Below are 21,105 nucleotides of genomic sequence, written 5' to 3'. Positions count from 1 at the left end.
AAGCCAGATTCAGGCCAACAACCACTGCAGCGCCTCACTTAACAACCGGGGCAAGAGACGTCGCTAAATGGGGGTGGGGGCTGAGTGGGGGGGGGTCCCCGGGGAACGAGCCCCTCCCCCAAGGGCGCCCCGTGAGGCTCTGGGCTGGCTGGGCGGGGAAGGCGCCGCAGGGCTCGGCCTCCTACCGGTAGCCGCGGTTGGAGGCCCTGGGCGGGATGCGGTAGACGCTGACCTCGGGCTTCACGCACAGCACCGACTCGTACTCCGCCTCGGCCGCAGCCATCGCCCCCGCCAGCTGACCGCGAGCCGGAAGGGAAGACCGCCCGCCCGCCCGCCGACTTCCGTCCCCCGCGCCGCTCCTGCCTCCCGGCCTCTATGGCCGCTCACGCGCTTGGGACGCCGGGCCGTAGAGCCGCGAAGCGGCAGAGCGGCCGGGCCGCCGGGGGCGGAGCCCTCTGTCGGCTCCTCCCCTGGGCCGGGCTCGGGGCGTGGCCGGGTACCCTGCTCGTGCGGGAGGAGGGCGGGGAGGGGGAGGCGCCCGCATCGCCGAGATGCGCTTCAGCCCCCTCCCCGCCCTCCCGCCAAGTGGCGGGGAGTCTCCCCGGCTCAGCCCCTCCGCCCGCTTCTGCAGCGCCCCCCCCGCCCCCCTGGGAAAGCGGAACTGCCCCACCGGCTCCTGCCCCAAAAGCGCTGTCGGGGCATTTTCTCCCCTTTCTCCGTCTGGACTCCGCGGAGGAGGAGGAGAGGCAGGGAGCCCCGCGGTTCAGCCTCGCCCAGGTAGGCAGGGGGGCCGCGACCCTCCCCAGGCAGGCAGGCAGGCAGGCAGGCGAGAGCGCTGGGCTTACCCCCAGACCCCCGTCCTCCCCCCGGCTCTGCCTCGGCTCTCCAGCGGACACTCGCTTTGCACCGACCGGTTGCCCGCGGAGAGCCCCCGCGGAGAAAGCCGCTCCTGGGCAAAGCGAAGTCGGAGGGTCGCGCGAGCTGGAGACCACCCCGCACTCCTTAGCTCCCTGCTGTTCTCCGAGATGCCGCTCAGCGGTGGCAGGAGCCCCCCGTGGGGGATCAGGAAGAAGCGCCTTTTGCTGGCCTCCCTCCATCCAGACCGTGGAAGAAGGTCGACCCCCTGGCGCTCCCCCCTCCCCATGCCCCATGGCCAGATCCTGCGAGGGGGCCAGCAGAGATCCGAGGCCTTGGGCTGCAAAGGGTTTGGGTGCCACCAGGAGAGCCTGGCCGGTGAGGCTTCGCCGTCCTGAAATGGATCTGGAAGGGAGGGGGCTTTTTCTTCTCTTCTTTGCAGTTCAAAGCCAGTAAGTTTTCTGGCTCTAACCGGGACTAGGACCTCCTTCCTTGATCAACTCAAACAATATAAATCTCCCCTGCAGGTTTCGGATCTTGTCCTGATATCAGCCGCACTTGCAAGTGGAGCCAGGTCAGCCAAATGACAGGAATCTGGTGGTTGGGAAAGCAAAGCCGACATCCCCTCTGCCGGCCAGCCGCCTCCACTTACTAAAGCACAGAGAGGCCGCCTTGTGGGCACCCGCCCAACAAGCATCTCCCCACAAGGCTGGCTGGGGGAGGAGATCGAGGCCTGGAAATGCAGCTCTCCAAAGGCCCCTCGGGGACAACGGGGGGGGGGGGAGAGGGGAGGGGGCGCCTGCAAAGCCCCCCCTCCACCTGCAGCCCCAGGTAAGGTTTCAAAACTTCTTCCAGGCTTCCCTTTGTGCCAGGCGATGGCTCCGCTCCCAGCAAACGGCAGCGCAGACGGAGCCAGTGAGGCTTCCCCGCTGCTGCCTCCCCCCTCGGCCGGTTCTCTGGCCATTTTCTCCATCACCTTCCTCTTGGGCTTCCCTGGGAACGGCCTGGTCATCTGGGCGATCGCCCTGAAGATGAAGCGGACGGTCAACACGGTCTGGTTCCTGCACTTGGCAATCGCCGACTTCGTCTGCTGCCTCTCCTTGCCCTTCTCCATCGCCCAGCTGGCCCTCGGGGAGCGCTGGCCCTTCGGCTGGCTCCTCTGCAAGGTTCTCCCCTCGGCCGTCATTTTCAACATGTTTGCCAGCGTCTTCCTCCTCACCGCCATCAGCCTTGACCGGTGCCTCCTGGTGACCAAACCCGTCTGGTGCCAGAATCACCGGACGGCCAGGCTGGCGTCCGCCATCTGCGGTGTTATCTGGGTCCTGGCCTTCCTTCTGTGCTGCCCTTCCTTCTTCTACCGGGATACCCTGGAGGATGAATCTGGCAACACCAGGTGCATCAACAACTGGGGGACAACGGGGGGACACGAGGATTACCAGTGGGTCGATGATCTGTGGGACGCAGAAGACGCCGTCCTCTTGCCCACCGAAAGCGCCTACGACGGTCTCTTCCCAGGTGGGAACCCCGACCCACAGCCCTCCTACCACCCCACTGTCAGCACAGCCAGAGGGTTGGGGCTATCGCACCCTTCTGCAACCAAGACAGGGGCAGAGTTCACGAGGAGGAGGAGGAGGAGGCCGGTTACGGTGGCTCCTTTCACGCTGCACGGGTTTCCCGGGGTCCATCCGAGTTTTTCCACGGCCGGCATTCCCCAGTTCCAGGACCAACCGGCCGATGATTTCCCTGAAGCCCAACCGCCCGGCGTCTTTGTGTCCACCACCGTCGCCAGAGCCGTCTTGGGCTTCCTGCTGCCTTTTGCGGTCATGGCCGCGTGCTACGCCCTGATTGCCCGGAAGATGCTGGCCAAGGTCTTTGCGGGGCCTCGCCGGAGGGCCCTGCAGCTGATCCTGCTGGTGGTGGCCACTTTCTTCCTCTGCTGGGCCCCCTACCACGTCACCGGGGTGCTCTTCCTCCTGGCGCCTCCCCAGAGCTCCCTTCACCAGGCCCTGCTGTGGTGGGACAGCGTCTCCGTGGCCCTGGCTTACGCCAACAGCTGCCTCAACCCTCTCCTCTACGTCTTCGTGGGACGGCAGTTCAGGAGGAAGGTCTGCCAGACGGTGCAGGAGGTGCTGGAGGGGGCCTTTGCTGAGGGCGCCTCCTCGCCCGTCTCTTCCCAGGACAAGCGGCAGACGACCACGATGGACGACGAGGTGGACGCTTCGGCCCTCTAACGCGCGGCTCTTCCAGGCAGCCAAAGCTTCGGGGAAACCTCTAGCCAAGCGAGGGAGGGGAGGCCGGCTGGGCCTGCAACCTGCACTACTCCCGCTCACCTTTTGCGCTTGTTTTACGCTTGGTTATTTTAAGCGGCTCATATACCTCTAGCATGTCAGCAAGGAGCATTCTTTCCAAAAAATGTTTCGATGTCTTTAAAAGAGCAAAAAGATGCGTTTCTTCAGGTGTCCGTTATTTCTCCAAGGCCCCCGCCAGCCCCCCCCCCTCAGGATGCAGCTTTCTCCTTTTCCCCCAGCCAGGCCCAGAGCAGCCCCTCCGCTTCACTCAGCCGAAGGGAAGAGGTCAGAAACCGAGGATGGGGGGAGGGAGGCTGCAGCCTAAATCTCTCCAGGGCCCCACCCTGCCCAAGGGCCCTTCTGTGGCTGTTGGGCCAGGAGCCTCCTAGGAGAGGCCCCTTCCCAGGGCCTGCTTCCCACTGGAGAGGCCTCCCCGTGGGGCCCTTGCAGAGGCCCAGGCTGCTGGGGCTGCCCCTCCAGGGATTGCTAGGAGGAGGATTCAGCAGGGGGCAGTGGGGGGGGGGGATACTTTCCATACATTGGGGGCAGTTTCCCTTATAGCCCCCGGGGGGGCTGCATGAGAAATAAAGAGCATGGGATTCCCTGAGGCCACCTTTATTTCCCCCTCTCCGTCTCCCCCCTGCTTGAAGGAAGCAGGCACCTTTCCTTGCTAGGGTGGTGGAGGAGGAGGAGGAGGGAGTCGGGGGTGGGTGGGTGGGTGGGACAGGCCACAGGGACCCCCTGGGCCAGCTGACCAAGGCTGCCTTCCTCCAGGCTGCCCAGGAACAGAAAGTCGCCCAGCGAAGTTCACATCTGTTGGGCGTTGAGGGCGGGCGATGGCCTTCGGGAGCTTTGTGGCTGAGCTGGCATCCCTCGGCCACCACCGCAAGGGGAGGGAAGGGGAAGGCCCAGGCCATTCTGAGCGGGGTGGGGGGAGGCTAGCCAAGGAGTACGGAGACCTCCTGGAGAGGTTTGCAGGGCCCCGTCCTAAGGGCCGGCACACCCCCATGGCCTACAGTTTGATCACATGACAATGGCGGGGGGTGCTGCAGGAGTTGGTGGGCTTTTGGGGCTCCCGTGGATGGCCAGGTGACTCTGGGCCTGGGAGAAAGGTGGACCCTTGGCGAGGACAGCCCCCTCCCCGAGGCAGCTCAGTCCTTTGCAACGCCACCCAGAGCCTTCCTTTGCGCCCGGGGGGGGGGGTCTGAGCCAGAGGGGCTGCACGTCCAAGGGCCGGATTTAAACTTTTGTTGGCTTTCTTCGGTGAGAACTGAAAGGGCCTTGAACCCCCCAAGTCCTGCAGAGTCGGCCACAAATGAACACAGGGGCACCAAACGGTTAAACCATAAACATTCACTTTTTTAATTAAGAAAGCATGCACAAAAATAATTTTTGTGAGGCCGCCCCTCCCCTCCTCGGCACCAAGCATTGTGGGCCCCATGGAGCAATGGGCAGGCGAGGAGGGATCCCCCTCCGTGGCTGAGCCCCTTTCCCCAGGCAGACGGAAAGGGACGGCCGCTGGCAGAGCCTCGGATGGCACCCCAGCAGGACGACAGAGTTTCTTTACGCAGAAGGAGACGGGGGGGGGGGGGGGATGGGGGACGAGAGCGGTTGGGACACGGACTGGCATAGATTTACATATGCGAAAAAGGCGCAACTGTGTGGATGAAGAGCCCGATGGATGATCTCTTGCCTCCCTGAACGACCCTTTGGGTGGGGCGGGGGGGGTCATCTTCAGAAGCCGCCCTGCCCAAAACCTGGAGTGAAGCCATCCCTGCCTCAGGCAACCTTCTCACGACAGGTGGGAGCACCAGGGCTGCACATCCCATGGCTCAGGGTCTCCCTTGAGATCACCGGACCATGCCCCCCCCCCCCGGGCCCAAACTCCCCTCCCTCCCTCCCCAGCAGTGGAACCTCCAACCCCCCCTGATGGTTCTGCATCCAACCTGGCTCTCCCCACCTCCCTCCCCTCGGCTGACCCTAGGAAGCAGGCTGGCAGATGGAGGGGCACGCAGGGGAAGGAGGGGCCCGGCCCCAAGAGAAGCACACTAGGAAGGACAGAGCCAGCTCAAAGTGGAATCCCCGGCGGGCACCGTTTGTGGCACCCACGCTCGGAGGGGCCTGCCTACGCTCCTCCACCCGGCCTCTGCCATTCCCCACCCTCCCTGCAGCGGAAGGGGGTCTCCATCGTCCCGCCCCAGTCGACCGCGGAGTGCCCCGTCCCCTTCAGAGGTCGGGATGCCCTCCTGGCCGCAGGAGAGGCTCCGTTCTGCCTGGCACAATGTTCCTCTTTCTGCCCGGCTTCATCCCCCAATGCAGGAAGCCTCCCTTGCTCAGCTGTACAAGGCAGGGAGGGGGGGGGAAGACCCTCCTCCACGTTGGCATCACAAGTCACAACACGTTCCAGCAAAAGGAGGGGTTGGTGGGGGGGGGGGGGAAGTAAAATCCAGACGTTTGAAAACAAAAAGGCCCCTGAAGGGGAGAAGAGGATGGTTCTTCTTGATTGTCTCCTCTGCTGCCTTCAAGGAGGGGAAGAGAGGAGGAAGCAGTGGGAGCAGCTCTGGCGGCAGTGGGCGGGGGTCTGGCCCAGCCCACCTGACACGGAGGGAGCGGGCCTGTCCGGCTCTTCTCATCTGCCAAGGGCTGAAGGGCGAAACGGCAGGGAGGCCCCCCCACTCCTCTTTCAGCAGCCGCCAAACAGCCGAACGGCCTTTGCGTTGCAAGTCGGACGATTTCCCCCCTCCTCCTCCTCCTCCTCCTCCTCCTCGCTTCCCGTTCCAGCCAGTCTCTCCGAGCTCCCCGTCTTCGCTCGCTGTTGCTCGCTGTTGCTCGCTGGTGCAAGGAAGTGGGCAGAGTCCTCCTTCAGTCCAACTCCCCCCCCCCCCCTCACCGCCACACACATGTACGTTACGACATTTAGGAAGAACATAATTCTTACAGACTCTCAAGATCCACGGGCGCGCTCACTTCAGCAGCAATCAAGGGGGTCCCTGGCCACCTCTGGGGTTAAAGAGGAATTGTACAAGGGGAGACGGTGATGAGGATGAAAGGCGCCCTCCGTTCTTTGGAAGTCTCCTCCTCCCCACTGGCACCCAGGCAAGGTGCCCGCTAAGCGCGTAAAAGTCCGAAGCTGGCAGAGAGCGCGAAAAGGGCTGGGTACAAGGATGATGATGATGATGATATAATAATAATAATAAGGAGGAAGAAGAAGAAGAAAAGAAGAAGAAGGTAAAAACAAGGAGCGCGAGGGAGATTATCTCGGGCAGCATCTCGTGGCAGCTTCTCAGGCTGAAGTAGAGAATATATATCTATTTACAGGCAAGGAAGGAGGCCGAGCCTGGCCTGGGACTGGCCGCACGGCTTCCTCCCCCTGCAAGGGACCCTCCGGGAGGGAGGGGCGGCCTTCCAAGTCTCTCGCTTGCTAGGTGATCAAATCCCAATTGAAATCATCCGGGATCTCCTCGGGGGCTCCTGGAGGGGGCCGCGAAACCAAGTGGTGACCTGAGAAAGTTGCAGAAGGCGGGGGGGGGGGGGGGAGAAGGGGGGGAGCACAAGGAGGAAGCGGTTTAGTAAGTGGGATCCTTCCGAGTGCCTCCCGTGGCAAAGCCCCCTCCCCTCTCGCTGGCATCGGAGGGAGCCCTCAATGGAATCAAAACATTCGGGCCCTCCGAGAGGTTTGCCGATTGGAGGCCGGAGGGATTAAGTGGGCAGGCCGACGTCCAGAGTGTCTCAGAAACCAGGAGGAGCATCTGCCAATCAGCTCAAGCGGCAGCCGGCTGCCTCCCCCGCTGGGCGTCTCCTTACCTGGGCGGTTGTACCCTGGCGAATCCTGGGTGGGAATCGGGTACATCGGAGAGGGTCCCGAATACAGGTGGGGAGGTGCCGGCTGACCATACACTGGGGAGAAGGGGGAGGGGCAGAGAGGGAGGGTCAGGTCTGAAAATCCACACCGTCTCTATGGGGAGGGGGCTGCTTGGTGGGGGCTGCTGGCTTCCTCCCTCTGGGGAAGATCCGGTTCATGTCACGCTTCGTACTGAAAAGGCTTCCCCAGTCGCTCGGGGCTCTTCCCCATCCAGGCCCCCCTTCCCCCTCCAGGATGGGGAAAGAACTTTGGGGCCTCACTTGGGCATCTGGGGGCAGAGGGTCTCTGGGCCTCCCCGCCATCCACGGACCTCCCCTGCTATGACCCTGGGAGAGTTTTATTAAAGGGGGGGGGAGAGCCACGAGGAGGGCAAGAGGGGGCCTGGGCCTAGACTCCCCCTCTCGTCCAACCCTCAGCCGCTGCCCCCCATCGGCTCCCCATAACCCCTCAGTCATAGGCCGAGGCGGTTGGTTTTCTCGGGTGGCCCAGATCCCTTCCGGGGAGGGGCACGCTCCCCCCCCCAAAGGCGGCCATCCTTGCCCCTCCCTCTCTCCCCCGTCCCCTCGGGATCTACCTTGGCCCATGGGCTGCTCCTGCTTGTTGCTGTTCAGGGCACAGGACTCGGAGATGCGGGGGGGCTGTGGGGGCCCCCCCACGTGAGGGAGCTGCCCGGTCTGGGTGAGGAAGTGGTTCAGGGAGTCGCAGAGGTTGGCAATGTGGTGCTGGTCTAAGGACCAGTTCTTTCGTTCGGCCTGGCGGAGGCTCTCCATTAACTCTGCGGAGGGAGGGAGGGAGGGAGGGAGGGGGAATCACTGCTCTGCCCGCACCAGGGAGACCCCTCCAGTGGAGGGCAGGGTCCCTCCTCAACCCCCCCCCCCTCGAAGAAGAAGAAGAAGACGCCTCACCTGAGAACTGGGAGTGTTCAATGCTGGACCAGTTGAGCCGGTTGACCACCTTGAAGCTCTCCTTCAGAGAGTCGATGTTGGAGCACCAGTCGGGGGGGAAAGCTGGGAGGGGGCGGGAGACAAGACAGGCAGGGAAATGAGCGGCCCCTTCCCCCCACCCCCCACCCCCAGGACCTTCTCCCTGGGCGCAGGAGATGCACCCAGATGTTACGGAGGATCAAAACGCCACTCAACGAAGCCGCCCTGTTCATTGATGCCAGAGAGAGATAAGATGGCTTCCGCCCACGTGGGCGGCCATTCTTCCCCCCCCCCCCCCCGCACGGGACGAGGCCCCTCCCTGGGCTGGGACTCACCAAAGCTGGCGTTATTGAGGGAGGCCTGAGACTGCTGCTGCTGCGGGTGGGCGTGGGGATGATGGTGCTGGTGGTACCCTCCGTGCTGCATGGCAGAGGGGTGCAGAGACATCACGGGAGGGGGGCCGTAGCCGTCCCCCGCCTGCTGCTTGCTGCCCTGGGACTGGCAGCTCTCCGAGGTTGGAGTGTGGAGGGGCTGCGCAGCTCCGACGGAGGGGGGCCCCTGTGGCTGCTGGTACATGTAGTAGCTGTGGTTGGAGGGCTGCATCTCCCCCAGGAGGGAGGAGAAATCTGAAGGGCAAATGAGGAGGAAAACGCTCAGGAGGCACATTGGGGGGGGAGGGGGGGCAAACGGCCTTCCTGCCCTCCCCCAACCCCTGCGGGCCAGACCTGGGCTCTTTCCCAGGGGGGGGGGAGTGGGGGCTCTGGTGCTGGGAACTGAACCTGTCTCTGACTGGAACCCAGTCAGGGGGGTCTACAGGCGGGGGGGCCCAAAGAACCGAGGTGGGGGCCACAGAGGTGTGACCAAACCTGTGCCTGTTCTTTATGTGCAGCTGGCAACGCTTGGCTTTTCCGATGGAAACTCCTGCTTCCAATGCCCCCCCTCCAGCCCCCCCCCCCGCAATCCATCTCTGCCTCCCCCAGAGGAAGGCCGCTGGGCAAGCAGGAGGGGGTCTGCTCAATATGGCGCCCTGCCAGCTGTGCCCCTCCTGGGCCCAGGGAGCGGTTTCAGAAGGCGGGCGGGCGGGGGGGGGGGGCTGCGAAGAGTTTGCCCTCCGCAAAAGAGCAACCCCCCCCCCCCCGCCCAGCCCAGCCTCCCTGATGTCCCTCACTGGCCGATCCCCACCAGACCAGAGGTGGGTTGCTCCCAGTTTGGGCCAGTTTGGCTGAACCGGTAGTGGAATTCAGGCCTGGTTGCAGAACCGGCAGCCACCCAGGCCTGCCACGCCCCCGAGCCGCTTCCCTCGCCACCGCTGGGCCTTCACCATTTGGGCTCTTAGTGACCGTGCGTGCGCAGTTCACTGTAAATTGTTCTGCACATGCGCAAAGAACCATCTAGAGGGAACTGCGCCACCCCCGCCCAGCAACCCCACCCCCGCACCAGACGTTCCCAGGCAGAGCCCTGGGCAGGTCAGCCAAAGGGGAGGGGCGCTGGGGGCAGGCGGGGGGCTCCCCCCTGAAGTGGGCCGTTTCATGCCAGCCGCCCATCCTCCCCAGAGGGCCTCCGACTCAAAGCAGCCCCCGTCTGGATCAGAGGAGACGGTCCCGGGTGCAACTACCCCCCCCCCCGGACCGCCTGGCCCCATGACTCACCGTGCTGGGAGGAGGAGGAGGAGGACTTCTCGAGCATCGATTTGTAGAGGTTCCGGAAGGACCAGCTCAGATCCTGGAAGTTGATTTCGGAGTAGGAGAACTTCAGGTCGTTGCTGGTGCTGTAGTGCGGAGGTGGCCCCTCGGTCCCTTCCCGGCCTTGTCCGCCCGCCACCGTGGCAGCCACCTCCACGGGCCCCGCGCTCTGTTGCAGAGGGCAAGAAGCGGGTGAAGCAGGAGCAGCTGTCCTGGGCCAAGGCTCAGCGGGCCTCCTGCCCCCACCCGGCCAAGGGTCCTCGGGGCCGCCGTCACGCACCTGGCCGTAACTGGGGGGTGTGCTTTGCATGGAGAGCTGCTGGTTGGACTCGGGGGAGAGCGAGGCCTCCGGGCCCAGAGAGACGGGCCCCCGGGGGCTTTTGCTGGCCTCCTGGTCCGGGGAATCCTGTGACAGCTGGAAGATCAAAGCAGGCGGAGAGGCCTCAGCACAAGAAACACGGACGCACCTTCTGCACAAACGCCAGGCGCAAGGAAGGCCGGCACAAGCTCCCAAGCCAGGGACCTCCGCGAGAAGCCCCGGGCTCCATCCCTGGTGGCCAAGGCCAGGCACCCTTCCTGGGACTCTCTCACACGGTGGCAGCCCTGGGGGGACCCCCAAAGGGCCACGTGGGCTGCGAGAGTTTGACAAAACTCTCATCAATTAAGCGACTGAAGGAGACGTCCATCAAATCTCTTCCGCTAAGCAAGACGGAGGCCTTGAGGAGGCCCCGCTCAGCTGGGAACGCATGTGGGAGAAAGGGGGCTCCTCGACTAGTCTCAAAGCCCCTTTTCCCTGGGGAAGAAGGACACCCGCCCCCCCTTCTCAGGGCTCTGCTGGAGGGCCAAACTCACATCGTCATCCGGCGGATGGCGCCTCTTCCGGGAAATATCGGGACAGGTGTCAATCGTCCAATAGGAGCCCTGGAAGGAGAAAGGCAGGCAGTGCAGCTGCTCCTCCCCCTCTTCCGCGGCCTCTGCCCTCTTTCCCTTTCCCTGCCCCCCTCCCCCTCCTCCTCCCCCCCCCCCCCCGTAAACCCTCCTGGGAGGAACAGGTTGGACAGGAAGGGCAGCGGCCACCGTCAGGAAGGGAAGGGAGCCTCCCAGGCGAAGCTCCCGTCCTCCTGCCTCTGCCGGCTGCCTCCAAAGAACCCCCACTCTGCCCCCACCCCCCCCACCCCTCACCTTCTCCCTCCCCTCGGCCTCCTTCTGCCTGGCTGGGCCAAGGGAAGGCGAGAGGCTCGAAGGAATCCCCCGGTGGGGAAAAGCCGGCTCACCTTCCCAGGGTCGTCCCGGGGACGAGGCACCTTCCGGAAGCATTTGTTCAGCGAAAGGTTGTGCCGGATGGAGTTCTAGGGAGAGAACCGGAGGGATCACTGCAGTAGTCAAGCAGCTGCTTAGCCTCCCCACCTCCTCCCCCCCAACACGCCTTGCCCACTTCCTGGGAGAAAGAGCGAAGGTTGGCCCAGCAGCTTCCCCTGCATCTCAGTCCCCCCCCCCCCAAGCAATCCAAGCCCCCTTCCTCCCCCCCCCAGGCCCCCTGCCCTGACAGCCCCTGGGCCCCCCCCGAGGGCTCCCGGCCACAGAGAAGCCTGCCCATCCCCACAGCTTCAGCCCAGGGAAGGCAGCCTTCAGGGCTCCGGGGCCCCTCCTTCTCTGCACCACCACCAAGCAGCTGAGAAACCAAACGCTGCTGGGAAATGGAGGGCTGCAAGGGGGAGGGGGCAGCAGCAGCAGGCTGGCCTTCTCTGGCCTGGGACCAAGAGCCGGCCGGGCCTAATCAGGCCTGGATAAAAGCAGCCAGCAGGACCCGGGAAGGATATTGGTCTTACAGGCCCGTCTGCCCATCTTATGCTGCACTGCAACCACCTCGAATCGGCCCAGACGGAGGAAGGGAGGTCGCCAGGGGTGAAATCCATTGTTTTAAAACTGCCGCTTCTGTGGGCGGGGCTTGGTGGGCGTGGCAGGGGAAGGATCCCCCTTCCCTCCCCCCTCTGGGGCCAGCCGGAGGTGGCACTGGCCGGTTCTCCCAACTACTCAACGTTTCTGCTTCCGGTTCTCCAGAACTGCCAGAACCTGCTGGATTTCGCCCCTGAATGTCCTCCTTGGGTTCTCCAGGCCCGGCACGAGAGTCCACGAAGGGGCTCCAAGGAGACCCCGGGGGCCTCTAGGCAGCCCTGCCCCGAGGAGGAGGAGGAGGAGGAGGAGCAGGGCGTTCTCCACTCTCTCCTGCCTGCCTGCCCACCCAGGACTTCCAGCTCTGACCCTCCGAGCCCCCCATCTCCAGTCGCCCATCAAGCACCCCCCCCCCCGGTCTTTCGAAAACAATCCTCAGAACAGGGCTGCTGTCTGCCAGAAAACCAGGCCCTGTTACCCAAACCAGACGGGCTTTCCTGAGAAACGGCTTTCCCGGAGCAAAGCAAACTCTTGATCAAGAGACAGGAGACCCCCTGTTCTGCCGCTTTCTCCAGAGCTCAGCCCAAGAAACTTTTGCAGGACTGAAATAGCATTTGTGGCTTTTCCCCACATAAACAAGGACCCTCTGGGCTGGGGGGTGGGGGAGGCTCTGCCTCTGCTGCTGCGGCCCATCTGGGATTTCGGGTTTGGCCCCCAAAGCCTGGCCTTCCCCAGGAGCGAAACCTTTGGCCCTCTTGAGCAAAGGCCTCAACCTCCGGAGTCGGCCCTGAGCCCGTGAGGGGCCCAAAGGGCAGCTGTCCCCCTTCCCCCCCACTCTGATCGGTTGTTCCAGCTGCTTTTAACACCGTGTGTTATTTTTCTTATTATGCATTCCTGTTTCCTTTCCCTTTTTTGCCCTGCAGCCCGCAGCCCCTCCCTCCCACTGCAGAACCTACAAAGGCTCTAATTAAATGCACCCTCAGGGGGGGGGACCCGGGAAGCACGGAGGGAGAAGTTTCCTGGAGTTCTCTTCCGAAGTAAGTCCACCCGTATAAAAAATGCTTCCATCGCGTGCGCACCCCCCCCCCAACCGCCACCGTAATTTAAGCCACAAGCTCCTTGGGGGGAGGGGCGGGGGGGCAGAGATCTGTGGCTTTGGCTCAAGTGAGCCCTGGAGCAGGTCACGGCAATGAGGACTAGCTTCTTAAAAGCCGGTTTTCTCCACGCTCGGGGTCCTCACCTTCCAGCCGATGCCCGCGTTCTTGTAATAGGGGAAGTTGTCGCAAATCCAGCGGTAGATTTCACTGAGGGTCATCTTCTTGGCGGGCGAGGAGTTGATGGCGTAGGTGATGAGGGTGGCGTAGCTGTAGCGAGGCTTCCCGTCCTGGTGCACGGCGGCCTCATCCTTGCTCAGCGTGGCATTGGGGTCGGTGGGGGAGCCGGGCGGACACTTCCGGCCAGCTCCCGGGGCGCCCGACTGAGAAGCCCCCCCCAGTTTCTCAATGGTGGCCCGAAGGGTGAGCTGGGGGAGCCAGTCGATGGAGGTGAGGCTGCTTTCCAGGTCGGAAGCCATGGCGCTGGAGGACAAGGTCTGTGGCGGAGACAGAAGCCAAGGCAGGTCAGCTGGGCAGCCCCTCCACCCTCCGCGCAGGGCCACGTGGAGGCCTCCTTCGCCCCTGCAGCCACCCTTTCCCAGGTCTATACCCCTCCCGTGCCCGGGTAGCCTAGAAGTGCAATGAGGGGAGCCAAAGACTGCAGTCGGGTCCCTTCTGCTTGAAACACACACAACTTTCCTGGAACAGGTGACAAAATCGTCTGCACAGACGATCGAACACACACACACACACACACACACAGACAATCTAAGGGAGAGGCGCTAGCTCAACCACAGGCAGTTCTTGACTTCCGACTGCCAGCAGGGACTGGAACTTCCACTGCTGAGGGGGGGGGGGGAATGTGGTTAAGTGATGGCTGATCTCGGGATGATGGTGCCAACTAGAAAGGGAAACTTGCTGGAAGTGGGCAGTCCGTCAATAAGGGTATCATTAGATGGAAGCTAAGACGGATCCTTAGGGAGCCAGGAGGGCACAGTGGTTAAAGTGCAGCATTGCAGGCAGACTCTGCCCTGATCCAGGAGTTTGACCCTGACCAGCTGGAGGTTCCCATCCTTCCCAGGTGGGCCAAATGAGGAGCCAGACTGCTGGGGGCAAGAGGCGGACTCCGTCGACCGCCCAGAGGAGGAGGGATCAGAGCCTAAGGGCTGTGGCTACTCAGGGGCTGTGAGCACATTTGCACCATTAAGAGCACGGACTCATTCATCCATGGGGATTTCTGCATTCCCCACAATCATTTTGTAGGCTCCTCGCAGAGAACGATCTAAACTTAAAAACATCATAAATCAGGCCGAACAGAGGGCCATCGGGGACCAGGGTGGATCTAGCGTGGATGAGTAGACGCTTCCCACAATGCCTCACCCCTCCTGTGGGATGAAGCGGCCAGCCTGTGTGCAGATGCCCAGAGGACCAAGGCCAAAGCTAAGGAGGCGCCGTGGGGCAGGCAGGCTGCATCTGTCGGAGGGAGATGAGGGGCTGCCCTCTCTCCTCCTCCTCCTGGGATTGCCCCACAGCGCCTTCCCCTGGGACTGCGGGGTAGCTGCCCACCGCCAAGAGTCAAGGAGGCCTCGGCCGCACACCCACACCTGCCCCCCCTCAGCATCAGGCTGCACCACTGGCACCTCCAGCAACTCCAGCGTCTTTTCTCTCCATGGGTGAGTCCCAGGGATGGGAGCAGCTTCCCTTGCACGGGGGGAGGGCTGGCAGGGGCCCCCAGGCAACTGGGAAACGCTTTTGCAGCTGCGGATCCAAGCCGTCACAATCTGACTCTCAAAAGCTGGAAGAGGGTGGCCAAATTCCTTTTGATTCAAAGAGACGAGAATCCCTGAACAGAGATCTCCTCTCCAGATCCACCTGCTGTAGGAGCCAATCACACTTGCCCTGCAGCAGCAGGTGAATCTGAGCAGGAGAGGATCTCGCCTCCAGTCAAGTAGCTTTTCTAGCCTGGGTGGGTTTGTGTGTTTAGTTCTTATTGGCTGGTTAAGGGAATCCTTAAAGTCAGAAGAACCTCAGGGAAAAAACCCCTGCCTCACCTCCACCCCAGGGCCTACCCCGAGGCTACAATTATTTGCTGATCTGTTTCATATCCTTGATGCGAAGAAGCTTAATGGAGGACTAACTGTACGGGCCACGGACTCAAGAGAAGTCTGGAAATTAGAGTTTTACAGCAAGGAACCAGCAGCAAATATTCTCTGAGGCTCAGTAGGCGTCTCCCAGACGTCCGTTTTGTGTTCTTTTAGAGATTAAGAGGTTAAGGGCAATACGTCATGGTCATACTCCTATTCTTTTAACCACAGGCTATTACCATCCTTGGTTTCTCAGCCTTTTAGATAAGATCCTTTCCCCCTTGATCAGAAGTTTGAGGGACAAAAACAAGGGAGGAAAAGGACAAGAATCCAGCTCATAAACTGCTAATCGGTACTGGATTAATTTACCTGGAACTAAATAACCACTCCTCAGCTTCACCATCAACAATTCCAAAGGCACTTCGCTCATGAACAGGTAGAAGAAGAGTGGGGAAAAGCAGAGAGCGTGCCTCCTTTGGTCTACTAGGAAGGCAAAACTAGGCTAGGAGAAATGGGGGTTAGGTAGCCTGGAATTGTGCCTTCTTTTGTGTCGGGAAACGTGAGGAAATATTATAGATTTTTCATCACGGCCTTCGTTCAAAGGCAGTTTAGCCGCCCACAAAAAGAATGAACCCAAATTAAGTCAATTATGTTTTAGTCTCATTGACTTATGCAAGTCCCTGCTAATTACATTTATTTCAATGGCCCTTGAAAAGGATCTTAGAATATCCTTCAGACCAACCCGGGGGACGGGGGGGAAACACGACACTTGGGTGAGTTGAACAAACGAAGGAAAGCAGAGTCCTCTCACTTAGATAGGAAGAACTTGGTGCAAGGAAAACCAGGTCTCTCAACTTTGGCCACTTCAAGGTGCGTGGACTTAAAACGCCTAGAATTCCTCACCAGGCTGGCTGGAGAATTCTGGGAGTTGAAGTCCACGCACCTTAAAAGTGGTCAAGGTTGAGAAGCCCCGAGATAAGACGATGCAGCGGTCGTACTAGGAAAAGAATCTGGCCGCTAAGGTGGAGCTCCCATTAAACCTGGGCCAGCAGCGTCCTGCATCAACCGAAAAGAGCCAATTCCTGGGCTGCACCAGTAAGAGGCAGACCCTTCCGTTCTACGTCACACCAACCAGCCCTCTACAGTTCTGGCCATCCCAAGGAGGCGGCTATAGAGCTGGAGAGAGCGAGGCTGAATTCCTCTTGGAGTAGATGGAAGAGCAATGGTGCTTAGCTTAAAGAAGAGAAACCTGGGAGGAGACATGAGAAGAGCCTCCCGGGACTGGAAGGGATGCCACAGGGCAGAGGGTGGGGCAAGAGCCGAAGGACGGAGGTCTTACAGAAGGAGAACCAAACCCCAAATAAGGAGGAAATTCCTGAGCTTCCGGGGATTGGGTCAGCCTGTCGCCTGGAACTGTTGGGCTTCCATCACTGAGGGCTTTCAGACAAACTGATGGACAACTCATTGGTCTCACTTGATCTGCAGACTCCTTCCCTGGGCAGGGGTCTGGCTTGGAAGACCTCCAAGGTGCCCTCCAACCTTCGAGTCCCATTAGTCTTTTCCTGGACTTTCTGGAACTTTCATCCAGCCTTCTGGATGAGCCCAGAAACAGCCTGGTTGCTGGCCAGATGCTTTGGGGGCCTCCTGGACGAGGCCTTCCTGGGCTAGAGGCGATGCCACCGTCCCATTTGGAGTTTGCTGCAGGAGAGAGAGCGGCCCTACTATTATTATGAAACATGTTTCCCCGTCTATTCTTAGTGACTGAACTATTTCAGTATTAACTTTCCAGGTCTGAAGCTCCAGGAGATGACCAGGCTAACCCCTTCAAGATCAGTTCTTCCGTTCTCAGCTATTCGGTTGTTCCTTGTGAACTGGATGCTTGCTAAGTCTGCCAGAAGTAAACATGGAAGGAGAACCAGACTCCCAGTGCTTGCAAAGAGGGTGGGTAAACTCTTGGGAGGAAAGGGAGAGTCCATCAAAAAATTAAGAGAAAGTTCAGAAAGACAGTTCCAGCTCCAGGGAAGGACACCAAGAATCTTTGGATAGAAATGAACTAAATGAAAATAAATATGAATAGCAGGAAAGGAGGCACAAGAGATTCACATAAAGCATTTCACTCGTGCTATACACAGGTAACAAGCCACTAAATTCAGGGGGGAGGGGGAGTGTCCTGGCATCTCATATGAGATACTAGAAGAGAACTAGGAGACTTCCTTCCTTGGAGAATCTGCAGGGCTGGAACAATTCAATCTGGGGAAACCCACAAAGACACAATTGTCTGGGCCAACTGCGAATGTTGAATCTGTGTTGAATGCTCTGGTCAAATTTAAATTTAAAAATTACTTCCGTGACCAAGATAGTAACATAAAGAGCCTAACATATTCTACATTGCAAGACAATGAAGAGAATAACTCCTCCTCTCTTCTGTGAAATGTGCAGTTTACTCCTTAAAACAAAACAAAATAAAAATCTAGGACCATTCAAGAGACTGGCAGCTTGCTGTTAACTAAACTACATTTCTCAGAAGCTCTTCCCCATTGTCAGGTGGCTGATGGGAAGCATCTGAACTCACCCTATCACTGTCCTGGTTTTTAAAAATTTACAGGAGGGATGGTGTTTTCTCCTTTTTTATATATACAAACTAATATAAATGGTCTTGCAGGAGGATAGTTTGTTTTAATTATTCCTCTGCTTTTTTATGTTTATAAACTTTGCCCAGATACCTTTGATTTTAGAGTGGATAATAACGAGAACAACATTCAAGCCTGAATATAATTCTCTTCCTTTTATCACTAAAAAGAAGAATGCAACACAAACTGATTCATAATATCTGATTTCAACACAGGACAGCTGCAAGATTCAAGATAGCTAAATTGCAACAGTGAAGTTCAAAACTTGTTCATGTTTTGATTACTGAGTTTGAAATCTAGCCTAGCATGGATTCCTGCTCAAAAACCCTGAGCACCGAGCTTTGTGGATGCTTCCTGCAATCATGTCTACAAGTTTCATGACATTTGCAAGAAAACCTCCCCCACTGGGCTGCGACCTGGCGATTATAGACAGCAGGAAGACCCCTTTAAGGGGCTGGGAATCCACCAGGAGCTGCCAATATTCTATCTGATTAATCGGTACAGATACCACAGCTATTACCAGCGACCCCACAGCCCCAATGTGGCTCTTCCTCCTCCTGGAGGCCCATCACGCCCCCCCCCCCCCCCGGAATGCTTCCCAGCCAGGCCTGCCTAGGGGTGCTGGAGGTGGGCTTCCCCCAGTCCAGCTCTTTCTCAGCAGCCTTCCTCCCACAACCACAGGTCCTCCCAAACGGTGCCCTTGGCTCTGCATTTCCAAAGCTCCTCATTGCATTTATTTGAAAGCTAATTTAGGGCCTCTGCCATGTAAAATCCTCTCCATGCAAACTTTGTGTTAAACCGAAAACAATTACCATTTTTTTGGATATCTGAATATAAACCATGCAAATGCCATGAGGCCCCAAGCCAAAAGGGCAGCCTTCACCCCAGACCAGAAGCAGCAGCTGTTAAGTCCTGGAATGAGATCCCCCCCCCTCCTCCTCCTCCTCCTCCTCCTGCCAGGAAGTGGTGGAATTCTTGGCACGTGGGAGCAAGCAATGAGGGACGGGAGGGGGGGGGGAGGATGGCACTCTGCACATGCCCCTCGCCCCGTCATTCACCGAAAAAAGGGGAATTTGTTATCCGCCCTTCTTGTCAGAAGGCATGTGAATTTAAAGTACTTTCCCATTTAATGAAACAAGTAAAAAATCCAGCAGAATGGATCCAGCAGCAGATTTCTTTGTAAAACCCCAAAACAATTACCATTTGTCTTAAAACTGCCCTTGCAGGATCTATGGAAGTAAGCTGGACTCTGTTGTAGATAGAAAGATAAATACTTCCTTGAACTGAAATGAAATCTGAAAAAAGATATTTTAGTGGTCATTTTTTAAAAATCCAATGTAATCTTTTACAATCTTTTGTTCTTCTTAAAGCAACTTCTTCTTCTTCTATTGCCATAATTTGATCATAAGCCACTTGGCTAGAGTCTTCAGTGGATTGTGTGCACAGAACTTGCTTGTATGGTTAAAATGGAAAACTGTGAGCAATTAGCACCAAGAGCAGATCAGTCTAGAGACTAAACATCAAATTACTAGACAAAAGCAATTGTGAAGAAGTGCATTCACACATTGCATTAAGCCACTGGTTGGCTTTTGGCCTCAGATGGCAGGGGAAGATAGTCTGTGAATAACATATGGATACATGGCATGTTGTGTTACCTATTATAACCACCATTCAAACCGAGGTGTGAATGGGGGCTGCTGGGAAAGCTCCATGGCCCCGATGCACAAAGTGCTCTATTTAATTTTGTTTTGGCTTAATGTTGGGCCCTCCAACTTTTGGGGCCAGTGGGCTCTGTGGGGCTCCCTCAGAGCACAAGGCAGGACAGGAAAAAGGGGTGGTTGGTGGGGAGAGTTTGCAAGGGAATGAAAGCTGCTGCTTCCTTCCATTCCTATTTCATCTTTTGCCAACAGGCAAAAGCAACTACATTCACTTACATCTGGACTGTTGTTACCTGAATAAATTCAGCCAAGAGCAAAATATTCCCCACAACTCCTAATCAACTTTCTGGGGTCAATCAGCCCTTCCCTACTTTATTTCCATTGAGGGAGGCAAAATTCACTGCTGAGGGTGGTTCAGAGGAGGGCAAGTCATTCCAAGAGCTGTTTCCCCCCCCCCATAAGTTTGCAGGGAAAGGTATTTTCTAGCTCTACCCAGAAAACGTCACCAAAGGTAGAAGGCAGAAGGGAGACTGAGATGAGCTGATAAATCTTTGGGGATCACCCAGGCCGATGGGTTCATTATGTAACAGCAGCAGCAGCAGCAACAGTTTCCACCATAGGCGGCTGCTGCCTTTGTGGGACAAAGTTGGGAAACCAGGAAGGGCAGCCCCAGAAGCCAGCGGGGCTCCCTCAAGAAGCTCCCTCAGCCTGCTGTTAAGTGGGCCAAAGTCAAACCAAAATAATAATAATAACAACAACAACAACAACAATGTTATGTGGTAGCACCCTCTGCCTGCCTTTTCAGACAACCAGCACCCCTGAACCACAATTCTGGGGATAAAGAGTCCACTTGCAGGGGAAATATTGCTCAGTATGAAAATCTCCCCCTCCCCCCCCCTATACAGGTCTACATCTGGCCTTTTCTCTAGGGGAGGGGAGGGGAGGGGGGGGAACCCACCTTTCCTGTTTTCCCAGGGGAGCCAGTTAAGGACCCCCTCGCAGCCCCTCCTGCTTCCCTGGGGCCAGAAACTGACCCGGAGGGGGCTCCTATCCAGGGTCCCATCTACCCACCCAGGCGGAGGGGCCCCAAGGAAGACCCTCCCTCCCTCTGCAACCAGGGGGTCGGGGGTCCCCACTCTCTGCAGCCCCTCTGCCCCGGGGAAGGGGGGGCTTCGGAGGAATGGGGGAGGGGCTGGCTACGACCCCACACGCCCCCCCAGAAGGCCCAACGGGGGGCCCTCCCCCGACCCCCCCCGACCCTCCGGCCGCCTCGGACTCCCGCACGGCCCAAACCCCCCGCCTCCTCCTCCTCCCCCCCCCCTGCTGGGCAAGGCCGGGCGGGGCCCTCAAGGGCATCGGGGCCGGGGCGCCAACGGCTCCGGCGGGAAAGGCCGCGGCGGCGCCCAGCAACCCTCCCTGCCCGCCCGCCCCGCTCGCTCGCTCGCTCACCCACCGGCCGCTCAGGGGGACGCCGCCGCCGCCTCCTCCTCCTCCGCCGCCGCCCCGCGCCCCGGCCTCACGCTCCGCCCGGCCCTCTGCGCCCGCCGCTCCCGCATCTCCGGCGCTCGGGCGCAGCGGCCGCCGGGCCCCGCCTGGACGGAGCAGGAAGGGCGCGGCGGAGGCCTCTGGCGAAGGGCTCGCTCGTCCTCTCCCGCTCGGCCGCCGCTCGCTCTCCGCCGCAGGGAAGGCAGGCCGCCCCGGAGCCCCCCGCAGGCCCTCCGCCACCGCCGCGGCCTCCTCCGCCTCCGCCGCCGCCTCCTACGCCGCCGCTCGGGCTCGGTGCGCGCTGGGCCGCGGCTCCACTGCAGGCCCCGGCTCCTCCCCGGCCGCTGCTCCGCCTCCCCCGGGCCGCGTCACCCGCCGCCCTCCCCGCCTTAAGGAGGCTCCCTCGGCGGCGGCATTTCGGCAGGTCCCTCGGAGCTTCCCCCTCTCGCCCGGCACTCCCGGCCCCCCGCACCCCCCCACGCCAGCCCCGCCGCCGTTTGTGTGGGTCGGAGGGTCTCTCGGGGGTCCCTCGGGAGGGGGGGGAGGGGGCCGCCCGTGGAGCCCCAGTGGGGGAGGGGGAGGGGGGGAGGGAGGGGGGAGAGTCCTGGCCCGCTCCTCCCGCCCCCCCCACCGCTGCCCCCCCCACCGCTG

At 59.8% G+C, this 21,105-nt stretch overlaps 3 protein-coding genes across 5 annotated transcripts in view; 1 reads left to right on the top strand and 2 right to left on the bottom strand.

Annotated features, from left to right (window-relative positions):
• NECAP1 (NECAP endocytosis associated 1) overlaps positions 1-338 on the bottom strand; it is a 6,359-nt gene extending 6,021 nt beyond the window's left edge. The window contains exon 1 of the mRNA XM_087724926.1: positions 186-338. Coding sequence (XP_087581052.1) covers positions 186-283 — 98 coding nt within the window. The 5' untranslated portion in view covers positions 284-338. The remainder of the gene's footprint in view (positions 1-185) is intronic.
• A 1,011-nt stretch (positions 339-1,349) lies between these two features.
• Positions 1,350-3,270, top strand: C3AR1 (complement C3a receptor 1). Its single transcript, XM_087723812.1, has 2 exons — positions 1,350-1,429; positions 1,711-3,270. The coding sequence occupies exon 2, from the start codon at positions 1,731-1,733 to the stop codon at positions 3,084-3,086; it is 1,356 nt and encodes a 451-aa protein (XP_087579938.1). The 5' UTR covers positions 1,350-1,429; positions 1,711-1,730; the 3' UTR covers positions 3,087-3,270.
• Positions 3,271-5,057: 1,787 nt separating this feature from the next.
• On the bottom strand, positions 5,058-20,774 carry FOXJ2 (forkhead box J2). 3 transcript variants are annotated; one of them, XM_087724925.1, is made up of 11 exons: positions 20,419-20,774; positions 12,744-13,094; positions 10,885-10,959; positions 10,463-10,531; positions 9,891-10,025; positions 9,578-9,779; positions 8,264-8,554; positions 7,911-8,012; positions 7,580-7,780; positions 6,948-7,040; positions 5,058-6,644 (listed from the first exon to the last, which is right to left on the bottom strand). In XM_087724925.1, exons 2-11 carry the CDS (start codon positions 13,074-13,076, stop codon positions 6,565-6,567), a joined length of 1,581 nt encoding a protein of 526 aa, XP_087581051.1. In that variant the 5' UTR covers positions 13,077-13,094; positions 20,419-20,774; the 3' UTR covers positions 5,058-6,564. The 3 variants fall into 3 exon arrangements, with proteins under 3 accessions (XP_087581051.1, XP_087581050.1, XP_087581049.1); XM_087724924.1 differs by having other exon boundaries at positions 20,423-20,773; XM_087724923.1 differs by lacking the exon at positions 20,419-20,774 and adding an exon at positions 18,512-18,532.
• Between the last annotated feature and the right edge of the window lie 331 nt (positions 20,775-21,105).

Source organism: Thamnophis sirtalis, unplaced genomic scaffold, assembly GCF_051295495.1.
Source record: "Thamnophis sirtalis isolate CommonGarterSnake01/CBP01778 unplaced genomic scaffold, rThaSir2_p1.2 scaffold_10, whole genome shotgun sequence".
Taxonomy (NCBI): Eukaryota; Metazoa; Chordata; class Lepidosauria; order Squamata; family Natricidae; genus Thamnophis; species Thamnophis sirtalis.
Note: the sequence above shows the minus strand (reverse complement) of the source record. Positions and strands in the feature narration are given on the sequence as shown.